At 38.9% G+C, this 25772-nt stretch overlaps 1 protein-coding gene across 1 annotated transcript; it reads right to left on the reverse strand.

Moving 5' to 3' along the window:
- Positions 1-5436: 5436 nt before the first annotated feature.
- LOC148128920 (uncharacterized) lies at positions 5437-25772 on the reverse strand. Its single transcript, XM_087947323.1, is given in 6 exon segments — positions 5437-5462; positions 6411-6602; positions 14754-14834; positions 24721-25048; positions 25051-25121; positions 25124-25772. Coding segments are annotated over 6 exon segments (1347 nt in total).

A 25772-nucleotide genomic window follows, 5' to 3' on the forward strand; every position in this document is an offset into this window, starting at 1 on the left:
CGATGCCTTCGGGAGAGATGATGTGCCCAAGGAACTCTATGGAAGTCTGAAAGAAGAGACATTTCTCCAGCTTCGCGTAAAGTTGGTGCTCCCAAAGGCATTGCAAGACCAGACGAATGTGTTGAAGGTGGCTGTCCCTGGACCTGGAATAGATCAGAATATCACCCAGGTACACCACCACAAACCAATCTAACATATCCCGAAACACGTCATTCATCAGGTGCTGGAAGACTGCGGGGGCGTTGGTCAACCCAAACGGCATCACATTGTACTCAAAATGGCCGTATCGGGTGCCAAATGCTGTATTCCATTCGTCCCCCTCTCTCATCCGCACCAGGTTGTAGGCCCCTCGAAGATCGAGCTTGGTGAAGATAGTGGCCTCCCTTAACCTCTCCAATAACTCTGGAATGAGCGGCAAAGCGTAGCTATTCCGCACCGTGATGGCGTTTAGTCGACAGTAATCATAGCACAAATGTAAGTCTCCCGTCTTCTTCTTGATAAAGAGGACTGGGGCTGAGAGAGGGGACGACGAAGGCCGGATGAACCCTTGGGCCAAGTTTTTGTCCAAAATGTCCCGTAGTGTGGCCAGCTCGGGCTCGGACATGGAGTACAAACGTCCCTTTGGCAGTGGTACATTGGGCAGAAGGTCCACTGGGCAATCATAGGGCCGATGCGGTGGTAACCGGTCTGCCTCCTTCTCACTGAACACATCCGTGAAGTCCGTCAGTTCAGGAGGTATGGAGACGGCAGAGGTGGTGATGTCCTGGCCAGCACAGGTGTGGCGGAAGTGGTCCATGTACTGCAGACTCAGAAAAGAAATGGCGTTCCACGACCATGCCACCTGAGGATCATGAATCCTAAGCCAAGCCATGCCAAGGAGTAATGGGAAATGGAGGACCGCGGTGACATAAAAGTGGATTGCCTCCTCATGTTCTCCAATGACTAGGCGCAAAGGCAGGGTGGCGAATTTAATGGGTCCTGCAATAAGTTCCTGCCCATCAATAGTCTTGACCCTCATTGGAGGTTCCACCGGAACCAAGGGAACATCAAAATGGGCCGCAAAGGCCTGGTCCATAAAGTTAGTGTGGCCCCTGAGTCCACCAGCACATTCGCTGGAATCCCTTCCGACTGGTTAGCCAAGAAAACCCGAGTGTCCAAAATCAGATGCCGAGGGGGCCCAGAGTCAATCTCCACTAATTCAAGCGGGTGTTTGATACATGCCTGGCCTAGGGTTTCCCCCCAGGTCAGGCCTGCCTTGTTTCCCGACTGATCATGCCGAGATTCAGGCACAGGCTTGTCTGCCCCACTTCGCTTTAGAGGACAAGAAATAACGAAATGTCCTGCCCCCCACCACAATACAAGCACAAACCCCCTTGGCATCTCTGCGTTTGCTCCTGGGCTGTCAGGCAAGGTCTGACCGCTCCTAACTCCATTGGTTCCTCGGCCATTGTTACAACACATTGGGTGACCCGGGGCGCTGTTAGCACAGGGCGCTGCGGTACAAATGTAGATAGCTGCTCCTGGACGGTGCAACGGTTCTTTCACCATTGGAGACGTGCATCGATGCGCAAGCATTGCACCACTAGAGCGTCAAGGGTCGGGACCGCTTCCACTCGAACTAACTCGTCCTGCAGCTCATCTGAGAGGCCATCCTGGAAGGCGTCCATGAATGCTGCGTCATTCCAGTTGGAATCCAGGCACAAAAGCTGAAATTCAGAAATAAACTCTTGCAGGGGGCGCCTCCCTTGGTGAAGGTCCTTAAGACGCCTGGCTGCCATCTGCACTCGTATGGGGTCTTCATACATGTGGCGCATGTGTTGCCAAAAAACCCTGGTAATTAGTTAATAATGGGCTGTTCTTAAGCAACAAAGGTGTGGCCCATCTGGCGGCTGAGCCAGAAAGGAGGCTTATCACAAACCCCACCCGAGCCTGGTCATCTGGGAAATCCTCTGGCCTCATAGCCATAAATAACTGGCACTGTCCCATAAAAGCCGGGAACATCTCAGGCTGCCCAGAAAACTTATCTGGCACAGCCACCGGGCATTTCCGATGGGGAGGGGGAGGAGGAGCTGCATGAGCCTGCAGCAAAGCAAGTTGGGCTGTTAATTGAGCCACTTGCTGTTGTAGAGTTTGATTTTCATCTTGCAGCTGTTGTTGAAACTGCTGTTGCTGGTCCATCTTAGGGAAAAGATGGTTTAAGTCTGGTACGGAACAAAAATGTTCTCTCTCGCCTTTCCTCTTTCCCAAAAGATGAAAGAGTACAAACTCACACCAACACAGGCAGGCAAGCTGGCTCGGACTTCACAGAGTTAATTCTTTGGAACTGATAATATTCTTGGCATTCCCACATGTCCTACCTGCCAAGTCCGAACTGATAAAGTTTTACTCACAGAAAATCACAAGGCAGTCCACAAAAATAGTCATTCACGAAGAAAATCTGAAGTAAAGTTAAACTTTGTCCCGTAAAAAGTTTCAAAAGAAAACACACCCACTTTTATCCCCTGTGGGGTGTGGCTCAATGACTCAGCTCACTCTCTGACCCTCCCACGCCTCCTACGTTGCTGTTCACGTTTCTCCCTACGACGCTGCTTAGGATCGAGCACACTCTTCCTCTTTACTCCCTGTCAGGGGCTGCTCCGATATGCCTTCCTCCTGATTAATCTCAGGCTGTTCCTCTCGGTTGTCTAATGGAACCTGAGGCATTATCAGGGAGGAAGGTCATGGGGAGGAAGGCATTGCCAGAAAGGAAGGTCCTGGGGAGGAAAGCATTCCCAGTTCCTCCTCCTCATCTTCCAGGTCTTCTTCCTCTGACAGCATAGGCTCGGGAATCGGGGCCACAACAGGAAGATATATATTTAAAATAAGTAAACACAACTTACGTAATGTTTTAGGCTAAAGGGAAAACTGAAGTACTTCCCTAGACATCCCTAATAAATTATCATTAGACTTTGATTATTTCTTGAAAAGTATTTAAAACTTCATCCACAATCCTTTGAGGTGGGCTAGAAAGAAGAAAAAGAAAGAAAGAAAGAAAAAAGAAATGTACAGCCGCATTCTCTGTACATTTTCTTTCTTGCCAAGATTCAGAAAAGGCTATGGCTGAGATTAAGAAGTAAAATCCAAGTTGAGATATAGATGCAAACTCCTAGTCTTTAAAGTTACATAATTTCTTCTGAAACAGTTTTTGTAGGATTTTGGTAGAGTACCAATTCTTACAAAACCTGTTTACATTACAGCAATTTCCAAAGTGCCTTGATCATCCAGAGGAAAATCACTATTACTTTGCAGTCTAGGTGTTCCCTTTCTGACCCTTTGCCTCTTATTTTTCTTTTTCTTCCCTCTATTAGAATTTATATTGTGCAATCTATTCCCTTAATCAGCCAATGAACAAGGCATCATCCTGTTTTAATGATACAGCACCCTGGAAAATAATTGCTAATCATAGCTCTGAATATGTGCAGTAGAGAGCAGGAAGACAGTTGATTTCAGCCAAAATGTTGAGCCTGATCAGAGAACAGCTGGGTTTTTTTTTTCCAGGATCTGCCTGCATCGTTCATGAAAACTGGAAAAGTCCCTTTGAGCCCTGGGATGATATACTCTACCATCTTTTACGCAGCTGTAATTTTGGCGGGGGAGTCAGCTTAAACTTCTGTAGACTTCAGCCCCAGACACCTCCAACGCCCATGTTTTTCATAAAGGTTTTTCAGCTGTGCTGTTGAGAATCTGCTTTCAAAGAGAGGGGGAGTAAGGAAAAAAAGGGGAAAACATCTGTCTGATTTTGTCCAGCAGTTGTTTCTATAGCTGTAACACTTTGAAGAGCACAGAATAATATTATTTTTTTCCTAGACAATCAACTTGGATTTTTTGATTTCCTTTAACTGACAGACATTATTTCCTGCCCGACTGTTTTATTAACAAAACAGTAATTTTTGTGGATATTAAATAAAGAGAAAAAGACAAAAAAATTGACTAGAAAATCATTGGAAAAAAGGTTGGAAATTGCACAATGCTTTTATGAGTTCCCAAAGCATTGTATTTGAAAAGGGAGTTGTTTTTATGAATGGATACAATTGACACATGAAACACATGGGATCTGTCTGAGGGCTTGTCTGGGTCAGTTGGGACATCTGGTTGTTATGATCTTGGCATAATGTGACTCATTAACACACAAATAGCTAGCCTTGATTAGTCTCTACTTATGATTCCTTGCTGGTGTTGTCAGATATGTGAAATGCCAGTGAACTGTCTTTGAGCTGAGCTGTCTGTAGTCTTTCCAGACTCTAGACCCTTTGCACAGATTCTAGACCCTTTGCACAAACTATTTTATGTCATCAGGATGATGTACTTTAATTAATCAGTCATGCTAGGTAGCATGATATACAATCTTGTTTATGTGTGGTACGAGCCAGAAACAAAGTCAGTCAGTCTGCCTCCCCCCAACACCTCATCTCCCACTCCCTCTTTACCTCCCTCTCATGAACAACAGGTAAGATGACATATTGTGACATAAGGACAATCCAGGTCTTCAAAAGCTCCTGTTTTGTAATAGTTAATTAACACTGTTACAGAAATAATATGTTCTGATTATCAGGATTCAAAAAAATACTTTCTCCTTTTTGTTGAATAATGAGATCCCTAATGCTAAACCTGAATTAGATATTAGCTGTTGAAGAAATTAAGGCTAAATTATAATTTCCATATTCTCTCATCCACAAATGAATATTTGAGCAGAACAGTGGGTGAACGCAGGGATTTGCAGTTGGGGTGTCTCAGACTACAGACATAAACAAATTTATAACTGAATCCACCAAGTCTCATTTCCTCAAACAGCAGAGGTCTTGTTGAGAGCTATTCAAACCCATCACAAGATAAAACAGGTTGATTATGTGAGATAAAATTGCTGTGGCAATCTCTGTGTCAGATGGCCTTTATTGAAAGCTCTGAGAATCCAAATCTTAGCAGACCAAACATCAATAATTAAGAAAATACACTTTGCTCTTAATAGTTAGCAGCTGTAATGATGAAAGATCGATCAATCTCTTAGAAAGCCCTGATGTAGCACTGGCAGTACTATTGCATTTGGGGCGGGGGATCATGTTAGGAATAGAAAGATTCCACTTAAAAGAAAGATAGGCAGAAGACCTCCTATGTGATTTTAAGCATTATTCAAATTCATATCTGATTTTCAGTAACCTTCAGTTTTTTAATCATATACATTTATGAAACTAATTGCTTCTGTTTAAATATCATATTTGGACTTGAATGTTGCAGATTCAATCTGTACATCATGTAAAATTCTGCTAGTTTTAACTTGGAATGTGACTCCTTTCAAGGTAAATTGGGAACAAAATGATGTTATCTATTCAGTTGTGTCTGACTCTTGATGATTCTGTGGGCGTGATCTCTCCACACATCTTGCATGATTCTTTGTGTTTTCTATGCTTTGGCTGGTATCAGCTTTGCTGAACAAAACAGTGAAGCTTTAAGACTAATAAAGGGAAATTTTTTTCCATTCTACATAGTGAAATTTAGAGAGGTTTAAAGGCTAAGGTGATAAATATGAGATCTCAGATGAAGCCTTAAGCCTTTTAGTGGAGGATACCACAAGATACAAGCATTGTTTTTATTCTCAGGATAGATGAATTAGGTAAGAATCACCGGGTATCTGCCTGGTAACATTGTCAGCTGGGGGAAAAAAGGTGCATTGTTAAGATAGACAAAATGCTAGTAAGGATTGGGAAGTTGATGTTGTTGTACATCTTGGCACTAATGACCTGTCTGAAAAAAAATGTACATTCTGTACAGAAGGATTCCCAGAGCTTGGGGCAGGAATTTAGCAGAATAGGCTGTAGTCTTACTTTTCAGAGGTTTTACCTGTATATAAATATTGAACTCCAACCAGAGGTAGGATTCAGCCGGTTTTCACCAGTTTAGGTGAACCGGTTGTTAACTTTTTGCACAGTTCAGAGAATTGGCTAATCCCACCACTGGCTGGCTCAGCCCCTCCCTGCCCTGCCCCTTCCAGAGTTCCAGCCACTCTTTATCTCACCTCTCCCAGTGCTTAGAGTCATGCCCATGACATAGCTGCTGCTGCTCTCTGACTCTCTCACCTTAACCACACGGCCCCCATGGCCCAGCCCACTTTCCTGCCTTCGCTGTGGCCTCCCACATGGCCTAGCTCCCTGCCTACCTGGTGAAACTTCCTTTGCTATTCTCTGCTGCCTCCCATGTGACCCATCTCCCTTCCTGTTGAGTCTTCTTTCACCGTTCTCAGCTGTGGACCACACGGCCCAGATTTTAAAGATTTTTGCAGTAGGAAATGGCAGGTGATACTGCCGGCCTTTGTTGGTGCAGCTGAGCATGACTCAGTCACTTGGGGAGTGACCTGCTCTCTGCCCTGAGATACTGACCTGCTGAGGCCACCTCCTCCTCTTCATTGTCTGCCTGCTGGCCCGAACCGCCAGCCACCTCCTCCTTATCATTGCCTGCCTGCTGTCCTGAACCGCCACCACCTCCAGCTGAACCACCTGCTGCTGACTCCTCCTCATTGCCTGCCCGCTGGCCCAAATGGTTCAGACCAACATTGCAGGAATTGGGTATATCTAGTTTAATGAAAAGAAGGACTAAGATGACATGTTAGCAGTGTTCTAATATTTGAGGGGCTACACAAAGAAGAGGGGCTCAATCTATTCTCCAAAGCACCTGAAGGCAGGACAAGAAGCAATGGATAGAAACTACTCAAGGAGAGAACCAACCTAGAGACAAGGATAAATTTCCTGACTGTTAGAGCAATTAATCATTGGAACAGCTTGCCTTCAGAAGTTGTGGATGTTCCATCTCTGGAGGTTTTTAAGAACATTTTGGACAAACATTTGTCTGAAATGGTTTAGGGTTTCCTGATCGAGCAAGGAGTTTGACTAGAAGATCTCCAAGGTTCCTTCCAACTCTGATGTTATGTTGTGTTGTGATGTTATGAACATGGCAACAGAAATAGCCATGACATAACTGGGAAGTAATCTCAGTTGTTCCTTGTAAAATAAAATTAGGAGGGACACATAATGGATCAAATATTTATAGAATAGCATTTTTCTTGAAAGAAATGCATCACCTGACACTAACCATGATTGTCTGTTGTGGCCACTGATACACATTAGTAAATATTTCAAACCTTTCCCCTCCATTTATTTTCAAAACTAATCAGATATGGAGCATATTAGCTAGGTTATTTTGGTCCTCCTTCTATCCAAATATAAGAGGTAGTATAGAGGATATATTAGCTGCTAATTGTTTTTTTATGAGTTATAGCTTGAGAAGCTCTGTCTTTTATTTTATTTTTTATTTTTTTATTTTTATTTTATTTATTTATTTTGATTTTTCAACCACTTACAAGATAATAGGCATAAGTATATACATAATTATGAATACATGAAATGGGTACATATAAGAAAAATAAAAGAAACAATAGGACAGGGATGGTAGGCACATTGGTGCGCTTATGCATGCCCCCTACAGACCACTTAGGAAAGGGGTGAGGTCAATAGTAGAAAGTCTAAGGTTAAAGTTTTTGGGGTTTGGGGAAGAAACCATAGAGTCAGGTAGAGTATTCTAGACATTGACCACTCTGTTGCTGAAGTCGTATTTCCTGCAATCAAGTTTGGTGCAGTTAACCTTGAGTTTGTATCTATTGTTTGCTCTTGTATTGTTATGGTTGAAGCTGAAGTATTCATTGACAGGTAGGACATTGCAACGTATGACTTTATATACCATATTTAGATCAGACCGAAGACCGCGTAATTCAAGGTTTTCTAGGTCTAGAATTTCAAGTCTGCTAGCATAAGGTATTCTGCAACGAGTAGAGGAGTGGAGAACTCTTCTTGTGAAATATTTCTGGACTTTCTCAACTGTGCTAATATCAGATAAATAATGTAGGTTCCAGACTAATGAGCTGTATTCGAGTATAGGTCTAGCAAATGTTTTGTATGCTCTAGTTAGTAGTGTGAAATTACCAGAGAAAAAGCTATGTAGGATTAGGTTAACAACTCTTAATGCCTTTTTGGCTATGTAGTTATAGTGGGCTCTACCACTTAGATAATTAGAGATGAGTATTCCAAGGTCCTTTACAGAGCTTGGATCATCAACAAGGTCTTGACTATTCAGCTTCTATTTTATTTTCTGATATATTTTTTTGCCAATATGTAAGACAGAGCATTTATTTGTTGAGATTTGAAGTTGCCATTTGTTTGACCATTATGATACATAGTCAAGATCTTTTTGAAGGGTAGCAGTATTGTCTGTGGTGTTGAATAGCTTTACATCATCAGCGAAGAGAATGCAGTTTCTCTTAATATGATCACAGTGGTGATTGATGTAGAGTATGAAGAGAGTTGGTCCTAGAACACTGCCTTGGGGGACACCACTGTTGACAGGTACAGAATTTGATAGGACGCTCCCAATTTTGACCATTTGTTGTCTGTTTGACAGGAATGCTTCTATCCAGTTATTCAGGTGTCCAGAGATATCATAAGATTTTAGTTTTAGGAGTAGTTTGTCATGTACCACTGAATCTACAGACTTACAGAAGTCTATGTAGATTGCGTCTATTGCTTTGCCCTGATCGAGTTGTGTAGTCCATATGTTTTAGCAGTGTAAGAGTCGCAGATTATTGGATAGCTTTTTCCTAAAACCAAATTTTTTATTAGAGAGTAAGTTGTTTGTCTCTAAGTGGAGGATAATGGATTGGTTAATAATTAATTCCATAACTTTACAGGTGACGCAGCATAAGGAGATTGGTCTGTAATTTTCAACTAGGCTGGGGTCTCCCTTTTTGAAGATGGGGATGACCGTGGCTTGTGACCATAGTTTAGGCAAGGAGCTGGTCCTGAAAGATTTTTCAAAGATTATGCTTAGAGGTTCGGCTATGGCAGTGGATAGCTTTTTAAAGAAGTAGGCACATATTCCATCCGGTCCAGTAGATATGGATGGTTTTAGATTGCGTAGTGCTTTTTCAACATTGTCTTCTGTAAAATCGGTATGTATTAGATCATTGTAGTTGTCTGTGGTTCGACTAGGAAATACTGGGCATGATCCATTGCTGTTTACAAATACTGAGCCAAAGAATGTGTTAAAGAGATTGGCTTTAATAGTAGAGTAGAAGTCTCAGGGCTCATTGTGTGTAACTTTAAAAATTTAAGCAGGATTTAGCTTCTTTTCCTTCCCTTCCTATCATCTAATTCTGTGTAATTGCTTTCTTTACTAAATAGGAACTAATGACCTGAGTCTCAAAGATTAACAATAGAATAGACTTGTCATTACATTTTCAAGTATTACTGCCTGCAGAAGAATGGCATTACCAAGAAGAACATAAAAAAAATAGGCCAAAGAATAGTGAGTCAATGGATGTTGTAACTTTTACAAGGAGTTAAATTTTTTCTGATGGGCAAAAGATGTTGCCCAAGGAAATCTACTATATCTTAAGGTTCCTCTGAACTCTCTCAGTGTAAACTGACCAGTAACTACTGTTTTTATTAACAGATGAATACAACGTCACCAAAGTTGCTGGAGAAGTTTCATGAAATTACAGTTATCTGAACAGGTATTATTTATTACATATTATATAAACTTGGACTACTTCCTTGTACAATCTGGCATTTGAAGAGATCTAATTTTGTAAATCAGAAATGTGCAGAAGACAAGAATATTTGAAAGATCTTTTACAAAATAAAATTTCCTATGTCTTGCCCTTTTATACCCACACAGGGGCATTAAGGAACCAAACATTCTTCATTTTAACTTCCTCCCAACCCAGAATCTTTGGCTGATTTGCCTTTGTCTTTTTTTTTTTAAAACACAGCTGTTTTTTCAGCTGAGCATTAAACTTTGCTCATATTCTTGTGGTGAATTTTCTAATGTTCCTTTGAAAAAGAATCTACCCTTTTTTACTTCCCTAAGGTGAATCCCAATAATATAATAGATATTGACATTTTTTTGTGAAACATATCTGGAATTTGCAGCTCATATTTACATTATGCATGTTATTTCTTCAGGGTCTGGTAACAGAATGTATTTTCTAAGATGGTGGTTGAAGTGAAGTTTTAGTAGATAAACATAGTCCAACTAACAGATGTGCAGATCATATATGGGAAAGGAGGGAGTTGTAGTTATTAGAAATGTTTAACTGAACCTCAACCTGATTCCCATTCTGTTCCCATTCCTGTTTCAAAATTGTGTCATTTTTTGGCAAGGAGTTTGCAAGAAGAGTAATAATATTTTAGTACCCCCTTGGGGTGTTTGTAAGATGAATTTGCTACTGTTGTAAAAAAAAAAAAAACATTCTCTGGTAATTGGCCCAGATTAAACTGATATCTCTCCCCCCTCTCCATATTTGTAAAATAACATCACAATGAAAGAAGTTAATCTTTAATTTCAAAATTGTATATTATAGGACTATAGAAATATTTTTCCGCTTTGATTTTTCTGTTCTCCCATGATTAAACCAGACTTCTTCAACCTGCTACCCTTCAAAAGTGCTGAATCATCCAAAACTAGCCCAGTCAAATGGGATAATAACCTGACAGGATTATAATATGTATACAACAAGGGAAAATGGTATTATACTATTGTAATATTCATAGGGGAGGTAAACATTGATAGAGGTGAACCTACTAACTCCTGAATTAAATAATGAATGGTTACAGCCATACTTCAAATTTGGCTCTGATGCAGAGGTGGTATTCATCATGTTCTGACCAGTTCTGGAGAACTGGCAGCAGAAATTTTGAGTAGTTTGGAGAACTGGCAAATATCACCTCTGACTGGCCCCACCCCCATCTATTCTCTGCCTCCTGAATCCCAGCTGATTGGCTGTGTCTTCTTTTGTTGCCCTGCACAAGAGGACGGAGCTGGAAAGCAACTTAGTGGGGTGGGGAGGGAATGGGGATTTTGCACTATCCTTCCCCCAGGAGTGGGGAGGGAATGGAGATTTTACAGTATACTTCCCCTGCCACACCCATCAAGCCACAGCACACACACCAAGCAATGCCCACAGAACCGGTAGTAAAAAAAATTTGAATCCCATCACTGCTCTGATGAATAAATTCTGAGTAAAATAATCATTGTCTAAAGGTGATGAATATTTTTTATGAATATTCTACTGATGGAAAGTAGAGTTTCATTGGTTCAAAATAGGCTTTCTGACACATATTTGTAGATTTAAAATTCACATGGAAAATATTTACCTTCGAGATATTTTTCATCTGCTGACAAGTTAGTCCCACCTCCAGGGCTTCTTAGACCTGCTATTCAGAAGAAATTTATCTCTAATATGGTAATCATGTTTAATATTATCAATTGGGACTAGAATCTGATTATCAAAAATTCAACAAGACTGTGGAATTTAGAAGGAGAAATGCATAGCAGTATTCTACAGAATAACTGACACCAGGAATTATCCCCTCCCCTATAACAAATTTTGCAAAGTCTATTTATGTATGTCATGACCCTGGTACTTTCCAGCATTGCATAATGACTACCAGACTGAACTATAAATTAATGAAGTCACCAATAAACTCTACACTGAACTCACTAGATTCCAAGTAACTGAATTACAGATCTCTTAAAATTTAGTCAAAGGAGGAAAGGGAATAGTTTCTTTTATATATCTATGCACGCAGAGATATATAAATGCACCCTTGATCTGTACTATGGCTGTCTGTATCATAGAAGTGCAGCGATTGCTCATCAGTATATATTTGCCTCAAAGCCAAAAGCGCACATGATAGATCACTGCCATTACAATTTCCTGCTTAGACTACTGCAGTATGATTTATGTAGACAGGATGTTCTTGAAAAAACATTTGGAGCAATGGGCAATGTTTCCAGAGTCAGGGGAAACTCAGCATCCCATCTATCTTACTGGCTCCACAAGGTCTTCTGGTAATATCTCTAGATGGGGCAGGTTTACTATTGGGAGGGGGTGTGCTTTTGAGTGAAATAGACTTGCACTCCTATTTCCAAGTTTCTTTTTCCAGTTTTAGGCTACCCTAAATGCAGCTATATTGCCATCAAATTTTGGTGGAGTCACTTAGTTTCTGTTGAAACTATTTGCATCATGTACACTATAAGATGCCCTTGCATGCTTTGTCTAGAACATAGCTGCCAGATCATTTAACCTGTTCCACTAATATAGAACCTGGTGTAATTATTCTACAGTACATCAGAAGTGACAGTACAAAATATATTTTCCCTTCTCTACTCACTATACTCCTGATCTGGTTTATTACTGCTTTCTAAAATAAATCTTCAGCATTATAATATATTTACTGTGACAGCTAGCTTGCTCTTCTGAGAAAAGCAGTTTTCTTTCAGCCTGTGCTCCTTCATCTTTAACATGGAGAATATTACATTGCAAGCACTTTGTAAAGTTTAATAATAATACAATTATAAGACCTGAGAACACTACATTATTGGTACTACTGAAACCTGAGACCTCTGAATTTGTGTGGCCAGTATCATATCAACTAGATGGGAGAGAGAAAGAAAATCTATTTTCTACCAGGCATAACAAAAAAAAATGTAGAAGACATAAAATTGGGTCACTATGATTCAAGCCTGATGTAGGCTGACTCAATTTTTATAGATCAACCTGACTTGACCCTTCTATAAATGAATATGCATGTCAAAACTTAATCATCCACAGAATTTCTTCTATTTCATGTTTGATTTTGAATAAACAAAAACAAATAAATTTAGCCTTGAAAAGAGTAAACAAAAATAAAAATAAAATCTATAAAATAGGGGTATTTTCATTTCTACCAACTGAGAGCAGAGTCCACTCTTATTGCCCCATTAAAACATATGGCTATGTCCTCCTCAAGATGGACTCCATCCCGCTTTTAATAATTAATATTTATTTTCTGCCATTGTTTAGAAAAGCTGGAACTACTGCAGTATTGATGGAGCTGGAACAATATATTAGTAAACTCCACATGGACCATCCAAAAAGCCAGGGTCTTATACTAGGGGAAGACTTCAATGTTAGATTGGGACTAGATGATTACACACTATATATTAAATAACATGATTATCCATGGAGGTTCCCATACAAACCAGCTCCTCCTCACATGACTTTCTAAAGACAATAGAACAAATTTCGCTGTCTTGCAAAGATGGCGAATAAACTCAAACCTTTTATATCCAATGGCTCTTGGGCTGGTGACTATCCAGAGAGATTGCATTTATGGCAGGGTCCAAAACCAGCACCATTGATTATATCCTAACTTCTGTGGACTTAATACATTATGTAGAAAATTTTGAAGTCCTACCTAATCTGAAAAATGATTATCTACTTTTGTGTGTATGCATGAAGCCCTTCATCTGGCAGATGCTCTTCGGGACCAATTTATTCCTGCAATTTCTCCAGCAGGCCCAACAAGATGTAGAATCAAATGGTCCTAACAACTTGATCGGAAAGTGAGGAGACTCCTACCTTCAAAAACTCCACTCAGTCTTTATTACAACCAATCCTTCCCAAGATTTACTAGAACTATATAAAAAATAAGCTGCAACCATTATTAGTACATGATTGGAACTTCTCATCTAACAGGCCCTGTATTGCCTCCAAACCATGGTTTGACAACGATTGTGTAGAAGCGAAGAAAACTCTCACCTCAGCTTATAAGATGTACAAAAGCAAGACTGGGAATGATAATAAAACAAGTCTTAAACATCTTATTACTCTCAAAAAACAATTTAAGCAACCGATTGCTCATAAGAAGAGACAAGGCACAAGATCCTCCTGGTAACAGCTTATTGTGGCAACAAAGCAAAAGAACTGTTCTCTATTCTGGCATCTAATATCTAGTCACTCTGACAGAATTCATACCCAACTAGATGCCCATATACCTCCTACCATCTGGGAACTTCACTTTCGGAGACTATATGAAGAGCCCTCCAGTGAGAGTATAAGGTATACAATGAATGATTTACCTGAATGGCCCCCAGTTTCAGAATCCAAAATCAAATTGCTCATTGGTCAACTCAGGACTGGAAAGGCCCCAGGTGCTGACTTCATTTCTGCTGAATTACTAAAGAACAATTTGGAGTGATGGATACCAGTTTTGGCAGCTCCACTGGCTATGTCCCAGAAGATTGGGGGTCAGCAATCGTTATCCCAATTTTTAAAAAGGGAAAAAGATGGCTTTACCCCTCGCATTGGTCTATGGTAGTTGCTGTGACAGGTGTATTAGTAGGGGAGGCTCATGAGTGGGCAGCAGACATGTATAGCCATTGAGCAGCTGAGTTAGGAGATATTGGATGGTTTTTGGCCGCATTGCAAACATGTTTTGAAGATAGGACAACTGAGAAACAAGCAGAGTTTGTCACCTGGATGAATCCTTACTCGGTAATAAGCCTCCCTTAAATTGAGCTTGGTGAAAATCTGTCCTTTCGCCAGCGTAGCTAATAAATCCTTGATTAATGGTAGGGGGTACAAGGGCTCTACACAAATGGTGTTTAGGCCTCTATAATCAACACATAAACATAGCTCTCCATCTTTTTTTCATGAAATAATACTGGAGCAGCCATGTGAGATCTACTCAGAGTGATGAATCCCTTTTTAAAGTTTTTTTTAATGTACTTCCTCATCTCCTCTAGTTCTTTCGGAGTCATCGAGTACATTCGCGGTTTCGGTAGTTTTGTTCCCGGTACTATCTCTATAGAGCAATCCATTTTCCGATGAGGAGGTAAAGAATCAGTACCTTCCTCTTTGAACACATCCGCCAAATCTTCATATTCAATAGGGTATTGCTGTTGTGACATTTTCTGTTCTTCTTCTTTCACTAATTTATTGGAGGATGGTCATACCACATCAAGTGTAATTGGATGTGGTCCAATTGCTAGGTGTATTTTGTGAAAAACCCCTTCCCAGTGCATCCCACTTATCGAGCCAAGCTAAACCCAAGATCAAGGCTTCACTCATGTGGGAAACCACCATGAAAGATATCCACTCTCAGTGCTCTTCCATCACCAGTTTGACATACTCTGTTTGGTGGGTTGTCAGAACCCCACCCAATAGAGATCCATCCACCTGTTCAAATTTGATAGGAGTGTCCAATCAGATCTTCTGTAATCAAACTTGTCCACCACCACTTGAGTTATTAAGCACCATGTACACCCTGAATCTATTGATGCTCCCAACCATGTCCCCTTATTAGCACATGTATTCCATAGAGCAACAGGAATAATAAAAGGACGGATGAGCCTACTTACCATCAGATCATCAGGCACCTCGCCCTCCATCTCACATTCCTTCATGGTGGTAGATGGTACGATAGATGTCTTTTCTACATCCTGACTGATTGGTGACTGGGTCACTAGTCCTCTAGCTCTCTCATGCTCTTGCCAACCTCGACCTCCCGATTTAACTCTGTGCAATGTTGAAGCCACCTGTGGATCCCTAGGTACCGACATTGGTGGTAGGGAACAGTCCATCACCCAGTGTCCAGGTCTATCGCATTGGAAAACCTCATTGCCCTTCTGCCACTTTGGCTTTGGAGCAGTCTGATTGAAAGCCTAGTCACCGAGCCCACGACCTTACACTGTGGTATAACTCCTTCAGGCCTTGAATTCAATCGATGTAGTCCATCATCCAGTTCAATAGCTACTTTATACCATTCTATTAACATTGTAAGCAAATTCCGATATAAACAAGCCTGGTTGAGTTTATTGTCTAGTCCTTCCTTGCATAAGTGGATTAATAAACTTTCTGGCAGAGTAGGAAGTTTACCAACCACTTGGCGAAAATCATCCACATACTCCTGGCCCGTCTGGCCCTTTTGTTTAATAGCCAGCAAATCCTACTCTGCTTGTTTCTCAGTTGTCCTATATTCAAAACATGTTCACAATGCGGCCAAAAACCGTCCAATATCTCCTAACTCAGCTGCTCAATGGCTATACATGTCTGTGTTTGGTTAATTGGTTTGGTTAATTTGGTTAACCGCAGATACTCTTATTAATGTTAGGTATGTATGCCTTCCATCTATTTAAGGTCCACTCCTACTGGTCTAATATATAAACTATTTAATGCAAGAAGCCTTGCAAACAAAATGCCTGAATTCCTTTTGCTCTTGAGCACATGTCTTCCCTCCGCAAATTACACATCTCTATTTACATTGTTAACAGTAAATAGAGTATTGTGTCATCAATATTACATATATTTACATTTATTTCTATACATTAATCCTTATTCCTATGTTCTATCCACTTATACCATCTATCCCATACTGCATAGTATTCTGATTCCTCCTTGCCTTTTAGTTCTATTGTAAGTTTGTTCATCTTGGCACATTCTTATATTTTTTGTATTAACGCCTCTTCGACTGCATGTTTTCTAATTTCCAACCTGCACAAAAACTATCCTTGCTGTTGTTACTATATGCAATATGATGTATTGGATTTGTTTACTAAATTTCCCTTTAATTATTCCCAGAAGGAATAGTTTGGATTTAAATTCTATTTGATATTCTGAAATCTCCTGTAACTATCTTTGTACTTTCATCCAATATTTTCTGGCTTTGGGGCATTGCCATCACATATGAAAAAATGTTCCATCTTTCTGTTTACATTTCCAGCACTCTGATTTTGTATTTGGGTACATTTTTGCCAATCTTGCTGGCACTAAATGCCATCTATAAAACATTTTATACTGATTTTCTTTTAAGCTGTTGACAATGTTAATTTGTAGTTTTTGGTCTATATTCCTTCCCAATCATCTAGTTCTATACTGTGACCTATATTCTTTGCTCAAGCTATCATTGGTCCCTTCATTATCTCTTCCTCCAGCTCCACTTCTAGTAAATAATTATACAATCTTATAATTTTTTCTTCCTTACTTATCAAAATTTTATCTAATTGTTGTAATTCCTTTTCAATTCCGTGTTCCTCTAAGCCCTTTCTATATCTCATCTGTATCTGTAAATATGGCCACCAATCCACAATTAAACCTTGTTCTTTCAGTTCTTCATTTGTTTTAAGATTCCCCTGACTGTCTAATAGTTCTTGATATCTAATCATTTTCTTTGTATCGATTGTATTTGTATATATTATTGCCTCCATAGGTGAAACCCAACCCACTAATTTCATGTAGTGTTTTCTCTTTATTTTTTCCCATGTTTCTATTAATGATTCTCTTATCTAATGTCTGTAAAAATATGAGTGTCTTATTTCTTTTCTCATAAGAAGGCCATCCTGCTTGTAAATCATAACCTTCAATTGTTAAGATCCTTTTATTTTTTAAATTTATCCATTCTCAAATCCATGTTAGGACCTGATAGTATACTTCCCATTTTGGGAGTCCAAAGCCACCTCTATTTCTGCTATCTTGTAACATCCTTAGGTTAATTCATGTTTCTTGCTCAGCCATATAAATTTTGTAACTATTCTATTTAATTCTTCAAAAAATTTCTTATCTAATTTTATAGGGATTGTTTGAAAACAGTACAATAATTTCAATAAAACATTCATTTTTACCATGGCTATTCTTCCTAATAGAGATAATTGTAATTTCTCCCAAATTATTAGATCTTTCTTTATTTGTTGTATCAATTTCTTATAATTGTCTTCTTTTATAGAAGAACATCTCCCTTTTAGCCAAATTCCTAAATATTTAATCTTTTTTTTCAATTTGTAATCCCATCTCTTTTTCTAAATCCTTTTTTTGATTTTCTGTCAAATTGTTGGCTAATGTTGTCTTTCTCTATTAATTTTCAATCCTGCTACCATCCCGTATCTTTCTTCCTCTTATATCAGATTATTTCCTGTCTCTATTAATTCCTCTATGAAAAACACAAAATCTTCTGCAAATACCTGTACCTTATATTCCTCTTTTTTAATCTTCAATCTTTTTATTTCGGTATTTTGTCTAATCTGGGCTAGTAGCACTTCCAGCATTAAAATAAAAAGTAGAGTGACATTGGATATCCCTGTCTCACTCCTTTAGTTCTTTCAAAACTCTCTCTACTATCCCCATTTATTATCACCCTGCCTTTTTGAGTAGAGTATATTGTATCTATCATTTTTCCAAATTTCATTCCAAATCTCATATCCTTGTTAAATCAAAAACTGCCAATTAAGATTGTCAAGTACTTTTTGGGCATTTAAAAAAAATAGTGCCACCTGCTTTTCTGGATGGACTTTGTAATCTTCTAAAATATTTAACACCATTCTTGTATTGTTCTTAAGGTAGAAGGTAGAAAAGCCTAGTTGAAAATTACAGACCAATCTCCTTATGCTGCGTCACCTGTAAAGTCATGGAATCAATTATTAACCAATCCATCATCCTCCACTTAGAGACAAACAACCTACTCTCTAATAAACAATTTGGTTTCAGAAAAAAACTATCCTGTAATCTGCAACTCTTACACTGCAAAAACATATGGACGACACAACTCGATCAGGGCAAAGCATTAGACGCAATCTACATAGACTTCTGTAAAGCCTTTGATTCAGTGGTACACGACAAACTACTCCTAAAAATAAAATCCTATGGTATCTCTGGACAACTGCATAACTGGATAGAAGCATTCCTGGCAAACCTACAACAAATGGTCAAAATTGGGAGCGTCCTATCAAATTCTGTACCTGTCAATAGTGGTGTCCCCCAAGGCAGTGTTCTAGGACCAACTCTCTTCATACTCTACATAAATGACCTCTGTGATCATATTAAGAGCAATTGTGTTCTTTTCGCTGATGATGTAAAGCTGTTCAATACCACAGACAATACTGCTTCTCTACAAAAAGATCTTGACTATGTATCAGAATGGTCAAACAAATGGCAACTTCAAATCTCAACAAATAAATGCTCTGTCTTACATATTGGCAAAAAAAAATCAGAAAATAAAATACAAGCTGAATAGTCAAGATCTTGTTGATGACCCAAGCTCTGTAAAGGACCTTGGAATACTCACCTCTAATGATCTAAGTGCTAGAGCCCACTGCAACTACATAGCCAAAAAGGCATTAAGAGTTGTTAACCTAACCCTACATAGCTTTTTCTCTGGTAATATCACACTACTAACTAGAGCATACAAAACATTTGCTAGACCAATACTCGAATACAGTTCATCAGTCTGGAACCCACATTACGTATCTGATATTAGCACAATTGAGAAAGTCCAGAAATATTTCACAAGAAGAGTTCTCCACTCCTCTACTCATTATAGAATACCTTATGCCACCAGACTTGAAATTCTAGACCTAGAAAACCTTGAATTACGCCGTCTTCGGTCTGATTTAAGCATGGTATATAAAATCATACATTGCAATGTCCTACCTGTCAATGAATACTTCAGCTTCAACCATAACAACACAAGAGCAAACAATAGATACAAACTCAAAGTTAACCGCACCAAACTTGATTGCAGGAAATACGACTTCAGCAATAGAGTGGTCAATGTCTGGAATACTCTACCCGACTCTGTAGTTTCTTCCCCAAACCCCAAAAACTTTAACCTTAGACTGTCTACTATTGACCTCACCCCTTTCCTAAGAGGTCTGTAGGGGGCGTGCATAAGCGCACCAATGTGCCCTACCGTCCCTGTCCTATTGTTTCTCTTATTCTTCTTTTATTTTTCTTATATGTACCCATTTCATGTATTCACAACTATGTATACACTTATACTTATTATCTTGTAAACAATTGGCAAATCAAATAAATAAATAAATAAATAAAACCGTCTGGAAGGTAGAAAACCACTCTGATCAGAGTGTATTATTTCATTCAATACTATTTTCAACCTTTCAGCCATTATTGTAGTAAAATTTTTGTAATCAGCATTCAACAGCGAGATTGGCCTGTAATTTTAAATTTGTGCTTCTCAGAGTAATGTGAGCTTACCATGAAGATGTGGCATGACCACGAACGCGAAGCCAAACAGCAGGATCACAGATCACCAGCTCAAATCCCCCAGCAACCAAGACTAACCTGAGCACAACCAAGCCCCCACCTGAACAGAACACACCCCCAGCCAATCAGAACACAGCCAATCAGAACACAGCCAACCCCCCAACCAATCAGAACACAGCCAAATCCCCAACCAATGAGAACACACCCCCACCCAATCAGAACACAGCCAAGCCCCCACCCAATCAAGTCACACCCCCACTAGCAGTTAAAAGGAAGAAGCAGCTGCAAGCTCACATTACTCCGAGAAGCACAAAGCCAAAGACACAAGCCTGAAAATGATGAATGAGACTTCATTGAAATGTCACCTAGATACTTCCAATTTTATGTGGGAGAAAACCCGAATAACCAAAGATCCACACACACACACACACACACACACACACACACACACACACACACACACACACACATTTACAGCATATATTGAGCAATAGTTGTTCTTTGATATGTACTTCTTGTAAGCACACTATATCTACTTTTTGTTTTGCCAATTTTGTTAATATTTGTTTTCTTTTGGTAGGTGAATTTAATCCATTAATATTTCTCAATATCAGCCTAATTTCTTCTTCCATTATCCTACTTGTAGATTGGTCTCTGTCTTCTATTATCATATTCCCTCTTCTTCCTTTTGTTCTTAATCATACTCCCTCTTCTTCCCTTTGTTCGGTTTCTTCCTTGCTTCCTTCTTCTTCTATTTCTCTTGCCTCCTGTTGCTGGTCCTCCTGGCTTCTAGTTTCCAATTCCTCCTTACTACTACTTTCTTCTTACACTCCCACAATTTGGTCACATAGCTCTTGTGCCTTATCCAAATTCTCTAATCTTAATCCTCCTCTCTTGCCATGATACCAGCATCCCCTCTGGAATTAACCACCTGAACATTATGTTTATTTTGATCAATTGTGTTGCAAGGAATTTATAGTCTCTTCTCTGTTCTCTTACTTTTTTTTGGATCTGTTTCAGGGTTTGTATCTTTTTGTCCTTATATATCAGAGGTTCATCTCTCATTATTTTATATGGTATATCCCTTACTTTTTTCCTGGTAAATCTGACATAAACTTCTCATGGCAATCTGTTATGCCTAGCATAATTGGTGTGGGCTCTGTAAACTTCATTGATTTCGTGTAAAAAATTCTTATTTCTTATTCCGCCATGATGGTACCTAGGTCTTCATCTTTATTTTCCATAATGTTTTGGAACTTCAAGTAGAACACTGTGCAATCCATCTCTAAATGAATAACTGATTCTTCTAATTTCTTATTTATTGTTATCATTTTTTTTGTCCACCAATTCAAATTTTTCCCCGGTTTGTTCTGATCTAATTTCTACTGCCTGTATTTTTTCAATTTCTTGTTGTATCGTACCTATTTTGGTGTCCAATTTATTCATTTATTTTCATTTCCACATGGTTCTTTGACATATTTTCCTGCACCCTCATCATAGTTTCTTGGATCACCAATAATGTTGTCTGCATTGTTTGTATATGTGATGTTACACTTTTTTTTTTGTGCTCAGCATTCCTTTGATTGACCTTTGGCCTGATGGAGATGAGACTTCCTTTACTTCTCATTCCATCATTCTGGATCCCAGGTTGCAGTCACTCATTCGTAAATCAAACCACAAATGATTGTAGCAAATTGCCGAATTTACACTAGATAATGTTGAATTAGCATTATGTAATCCAAAACTATCACTATCCACAGGACCAGGTGGTTTATGTGATTTTTTCTTGAGAAAACTTGCTATCGTCCTAACTGAACCTTTGTGTACAATGTTCAAAGTATAATTTTGAATTAGTTCCTGATCTATGGTCATCAGCTATAGTTATACCAATTTTTAAAAAGGGTGACCCTAGTTCAGTTGAAAATTATACTCCAATCTCTTTGTGTTGTGTTACATGCAAAGTTATGGAATCAATTATAAATCAATCCATTGTTCACCAACTTAGAGACAAACAACTTGCTATTTGACAAACAGTATGGCTTCAGGAAAAACTTGTCCTGTAATTTACAATTTTTGCACTGTAAAAACATCTGGACTACATGTCTTGATCAAGGCAAAGCTGTAGATGCAATTTACATAGATTTTTGTAAGGCTTTTGATACAGTAGTACATGATAAACTGCTGTTAAAATTAAACTCTTACAACCTTTCTGGTCAAGTGGATTGCTGCTTTCCTGTCTAATTGAGTGCAGAAAGTTAAAATAGGGAACTCACTGTCTAATCCTGCATCAGTCAACAGTGGTGTTCTGCAAGGCACCATCTTAGGTCCCACACTTTTCTTGCTCTATATCAATGATTTATGTGATCAACTTAAAAGTAATTGCATCTTTTTTGCCGATGATGTAAAATTATTTAATACTACAGATAATTCTGTTGTTTTGCAAAGTGATCTTTATGTCTAAATGGTCATCTATTTGGCAACTTCAATTTTGATCAATAAATGCTCTGTCTTACATATTGCTAAACATAATCAGAATGTCAGGTATAAGCTAGGTGGCATTGAACTAGCTGATGATCCTCACTTTGTCAAGGACCTAGGTGTACTATCTCTGATGATCTATGCTCCAAAGTTCACTTTAACAGCATTGCTAAAAAAGCATTAAGAGTTGTAAATTTAATTTTGTGCAGGGTTTTTTTCTGGAGACATTGTATTGCTAATTAGACGTTATAAAACTTTTACTAGACCAATCTTAGAATATTGTTCAACTGTTTGGAATCCCCACCATATATCTGACATCAATACAATTGAGCAGATTCAGAAGTATTTCATGAGAAAAGTCTTGCACTCGTCTGTGTACAATAGAATTCCCTATGCTACTAGGCTTGAAATTCTCAGTTTGGATAACTTAGAACTGTGTCACGTGGTCAGACCTAGGTATTGCATACAAAATTGCATGTAGTAATGTTTTACCTGTAAATGACTTTGTTTGTTTTAATAGCAATAATATGCTTGCTAACAACCACTTTAAACTCAATGTAAATCATTCTAAATTTATTTATTTGTTTGTTTGTCAAACATGTACAAGATAACAAGTATAAGTATGAACATAAACAAGAACAAAGGAAGTAAATACAGATAAATGGAGACAGTAAGACAGGGATGGTAGGCACGCTGGTGTGCTCATGCACACCCCCTTTAAGGACCTCTTAAGAATGGGGTGAGGTCCACAATAGACAGTTTGAAAGCTGTAAGGGGTTGAGGCTGTAATAATGGAGTTGGGTAGGGCATACCAGGTTTTGACCACTGTGCTGCTAAAATCATATTTTCTACAATCAAGTTTGGAGCGGTTTACCTTGAGTTTGTACCAGTTGTTTGCCCGTGTATTGTTGTGATTGAAGCTGAAGAATGATTATAGCAGACAATTTTGTGAACTATGCTTAGATTGGACCGCAGGCGGTGCAGTTCCAGATTGTCCAGGCCCAAAATTTCAAGTCTGGAGGCATAGGGAATTCTATTGTGAGTGGAGGAATGGAGTACTTTTCTCAAGAAATACCTCTGAACCCACTCAATTGTGTTAATGTCTGATATACAGTGCAGGTTTGAGGCAGATGAACTGTATTGGAAAATTGGTCTGGCAAAGGTTTTGTATGCCCTAGTTAACAATTCAATGTTGCCCGAGAAGAATCTTCACAAAATAAGGTTAACAATTCTTAAAGACTTTTTGGCAATGGTGTTATGGTGAGCTCTGGGGCTTAGATTGTTTGAGATAAGTACTCCTATATCCTTGACAGAGTGAGGAGTGTCTATGATATCGCTTCTGCCTAACTTGTATTTGGTGATCTGATTTTTTTTTTTTGCCAATGTGTAGGACAGAGCATTTGTTAGTTGAAATTTGGAGTTGCCAATTGTGTGACCATTTTGACACATAGTCAAGGTGACTTATTTTCAGGACGTATCAAATTCAATATCAAATGTAAAGAGGAATGTGTTATGTATACATTATTGGTTTTGTATTTTCAAATTTGTATGCTTTTAATTCCTGTAAATAAAGTTTATTTTAAATTTTTTTTAAAAAAAGGTCGCTTTGCAGGGCAGCAGCATTGTTGGTGGTGTTAAATAATTTTACATCATCGGCAAAGAGGACCCAGCTGCTTTTAATGTTGTCACATAGGTCATTGATGTAAAGCAGAAAGACACTGCTTTGGGGGACATTGCTATTAACTGGTGCTAGATTTAATAGGGCCTTTTCTATTTTTACCATTTGTTGCCTGTTTGACAAGAACATGGTTATCTATTTGTGCAGGAGTCCAGAGATGCTGTAAGTACTAAGTTTCAGCAGTAGTTTGTCATGCACCACTGAATCAAAGGCTTCGCAGAAGTCTATGTAAATTGTGTCAATTGCTTTACCCTGGTCTAGATGTGTGGTCCAAATATTTCTGCAGTGTAGGAGTTGCAGATAAATTTTTCCTGAAACTAAACTGCTTGTTAGAAAGTAGGTTGTTTGTTTCTAAGTGTAGGATGATGGGTTTATAATTGATTACCTGATGTTACAGGTGATGCAACACAGTGAGATTGGTCTATAATTTTCTACCAGACTAGCGTCTCCCTTTTTAAAAGTAGGTATGACCATGGCTAATGACCATATGACCATAAATCGGGCAGGGAGCTGGTTCTGAAAGATACCTCATAGATTGTACTTAGAAGTTTGGCTAGGGTAGTGGCAAGCTTTTTCAAAAAGTAGGCACATAATCCATTAGAGTCAATAGATAGGAATGGCTTTAGGTTACATATTGCTGTAAAGTCAATATGTAGTGAATCATTACAATTTATTGTGGTGTGACTAGGAAATGGTGGGCAGCAGCTGTTGCTATCAACAAAAACTGAACTGAAGAATGTATTAAAGAGGTTGGCCTTTACAGCTTCATCATTATTGTCTTCCCCATTAGGCCCTTTTAGGGGTGGGATAGATTTCGAGTGTTTACGTTTGGCATTAATGAAATTATAGAAAGCTCGGGAAGAGTTCGAGGTTAACAGCTCTTCCTCCTGTTTGGAATGGTGATTGGTACATCCGGCCTTTATCTGGTGGCATAAGGTTTTGTAGTGGTTTTTAAAGTTGGCTACATAACCAGTTTTGTTTTCTCGCCACAAAGATATTTTTTTTTTGATTGTAGCTTTCTTATTGGTATGGGTAATTTGTTTTTATTTTTGACTTTAGTGGTTATTTTGGTACATATAGATTAATGACTCTATTGAGCAAAAAAGTGTTATAAAAGTCTTCTGCAATATTACAACCTGTGAACAGGAGGTGCCAATCAAGGGATGTGAGGTCAGCAGCTATGAGATCATAGTTGGCTTTTTTATAGTTATAATTTGGAGTCCCATCATTATGATCCTCTTTGCAAGGGCACAAGTTGAGACAAAAATCAATCATGCTGTGATCACCATTAGAAAAAGGTTCTTTAACTTGTAGGCCATAACTTGAGTTTAAGCTATTGCAGAAAATGAGATCTAAGCAATTGTTAAGCCTAGTGTTGTTCATTGCCAACTGCTCCAGCCTCAGAGTTGTAACAGCATTGTACAGGGTTGCATGTATAAGTTCGGTTGTACATTTGTTTAGGGTCCAATTAATAAGAGGTAGATTGAGGTTGCCAAGAAAGATAAGAGGGTGCGGGAAGGAAGCTGCCCAGGTTAGTAGTGCAGTTAGCTTGTGTGTATGACCAAGGTCATAATCAGGGGCTCTATAACATATCAAGAAATGAAGTGTGGTATTTAGGGACAGCTTATAGACAATAGTCTCAGGAAGAGTAATATTTTTCAGACCTAGGGACTTCTTATAGAAAATAGCAACCACCCCCTCTACGATTATCGTGGTCAT

The sequence above is a fragment of the Notechis scutatus genome, chromosome Z, assembly GCF_049901735.1.
Source record: "Notechis scutatus isolate UNSWTSFEM ecotype Mainland chromosome Z, rNotScu1.2, whole genome shotgun sequence".
NCBI lineage: Eukaryota > Metazoa > Chordata > Lepidosauria > Squamata > Elapidae > Notechis > Notechis scutatus.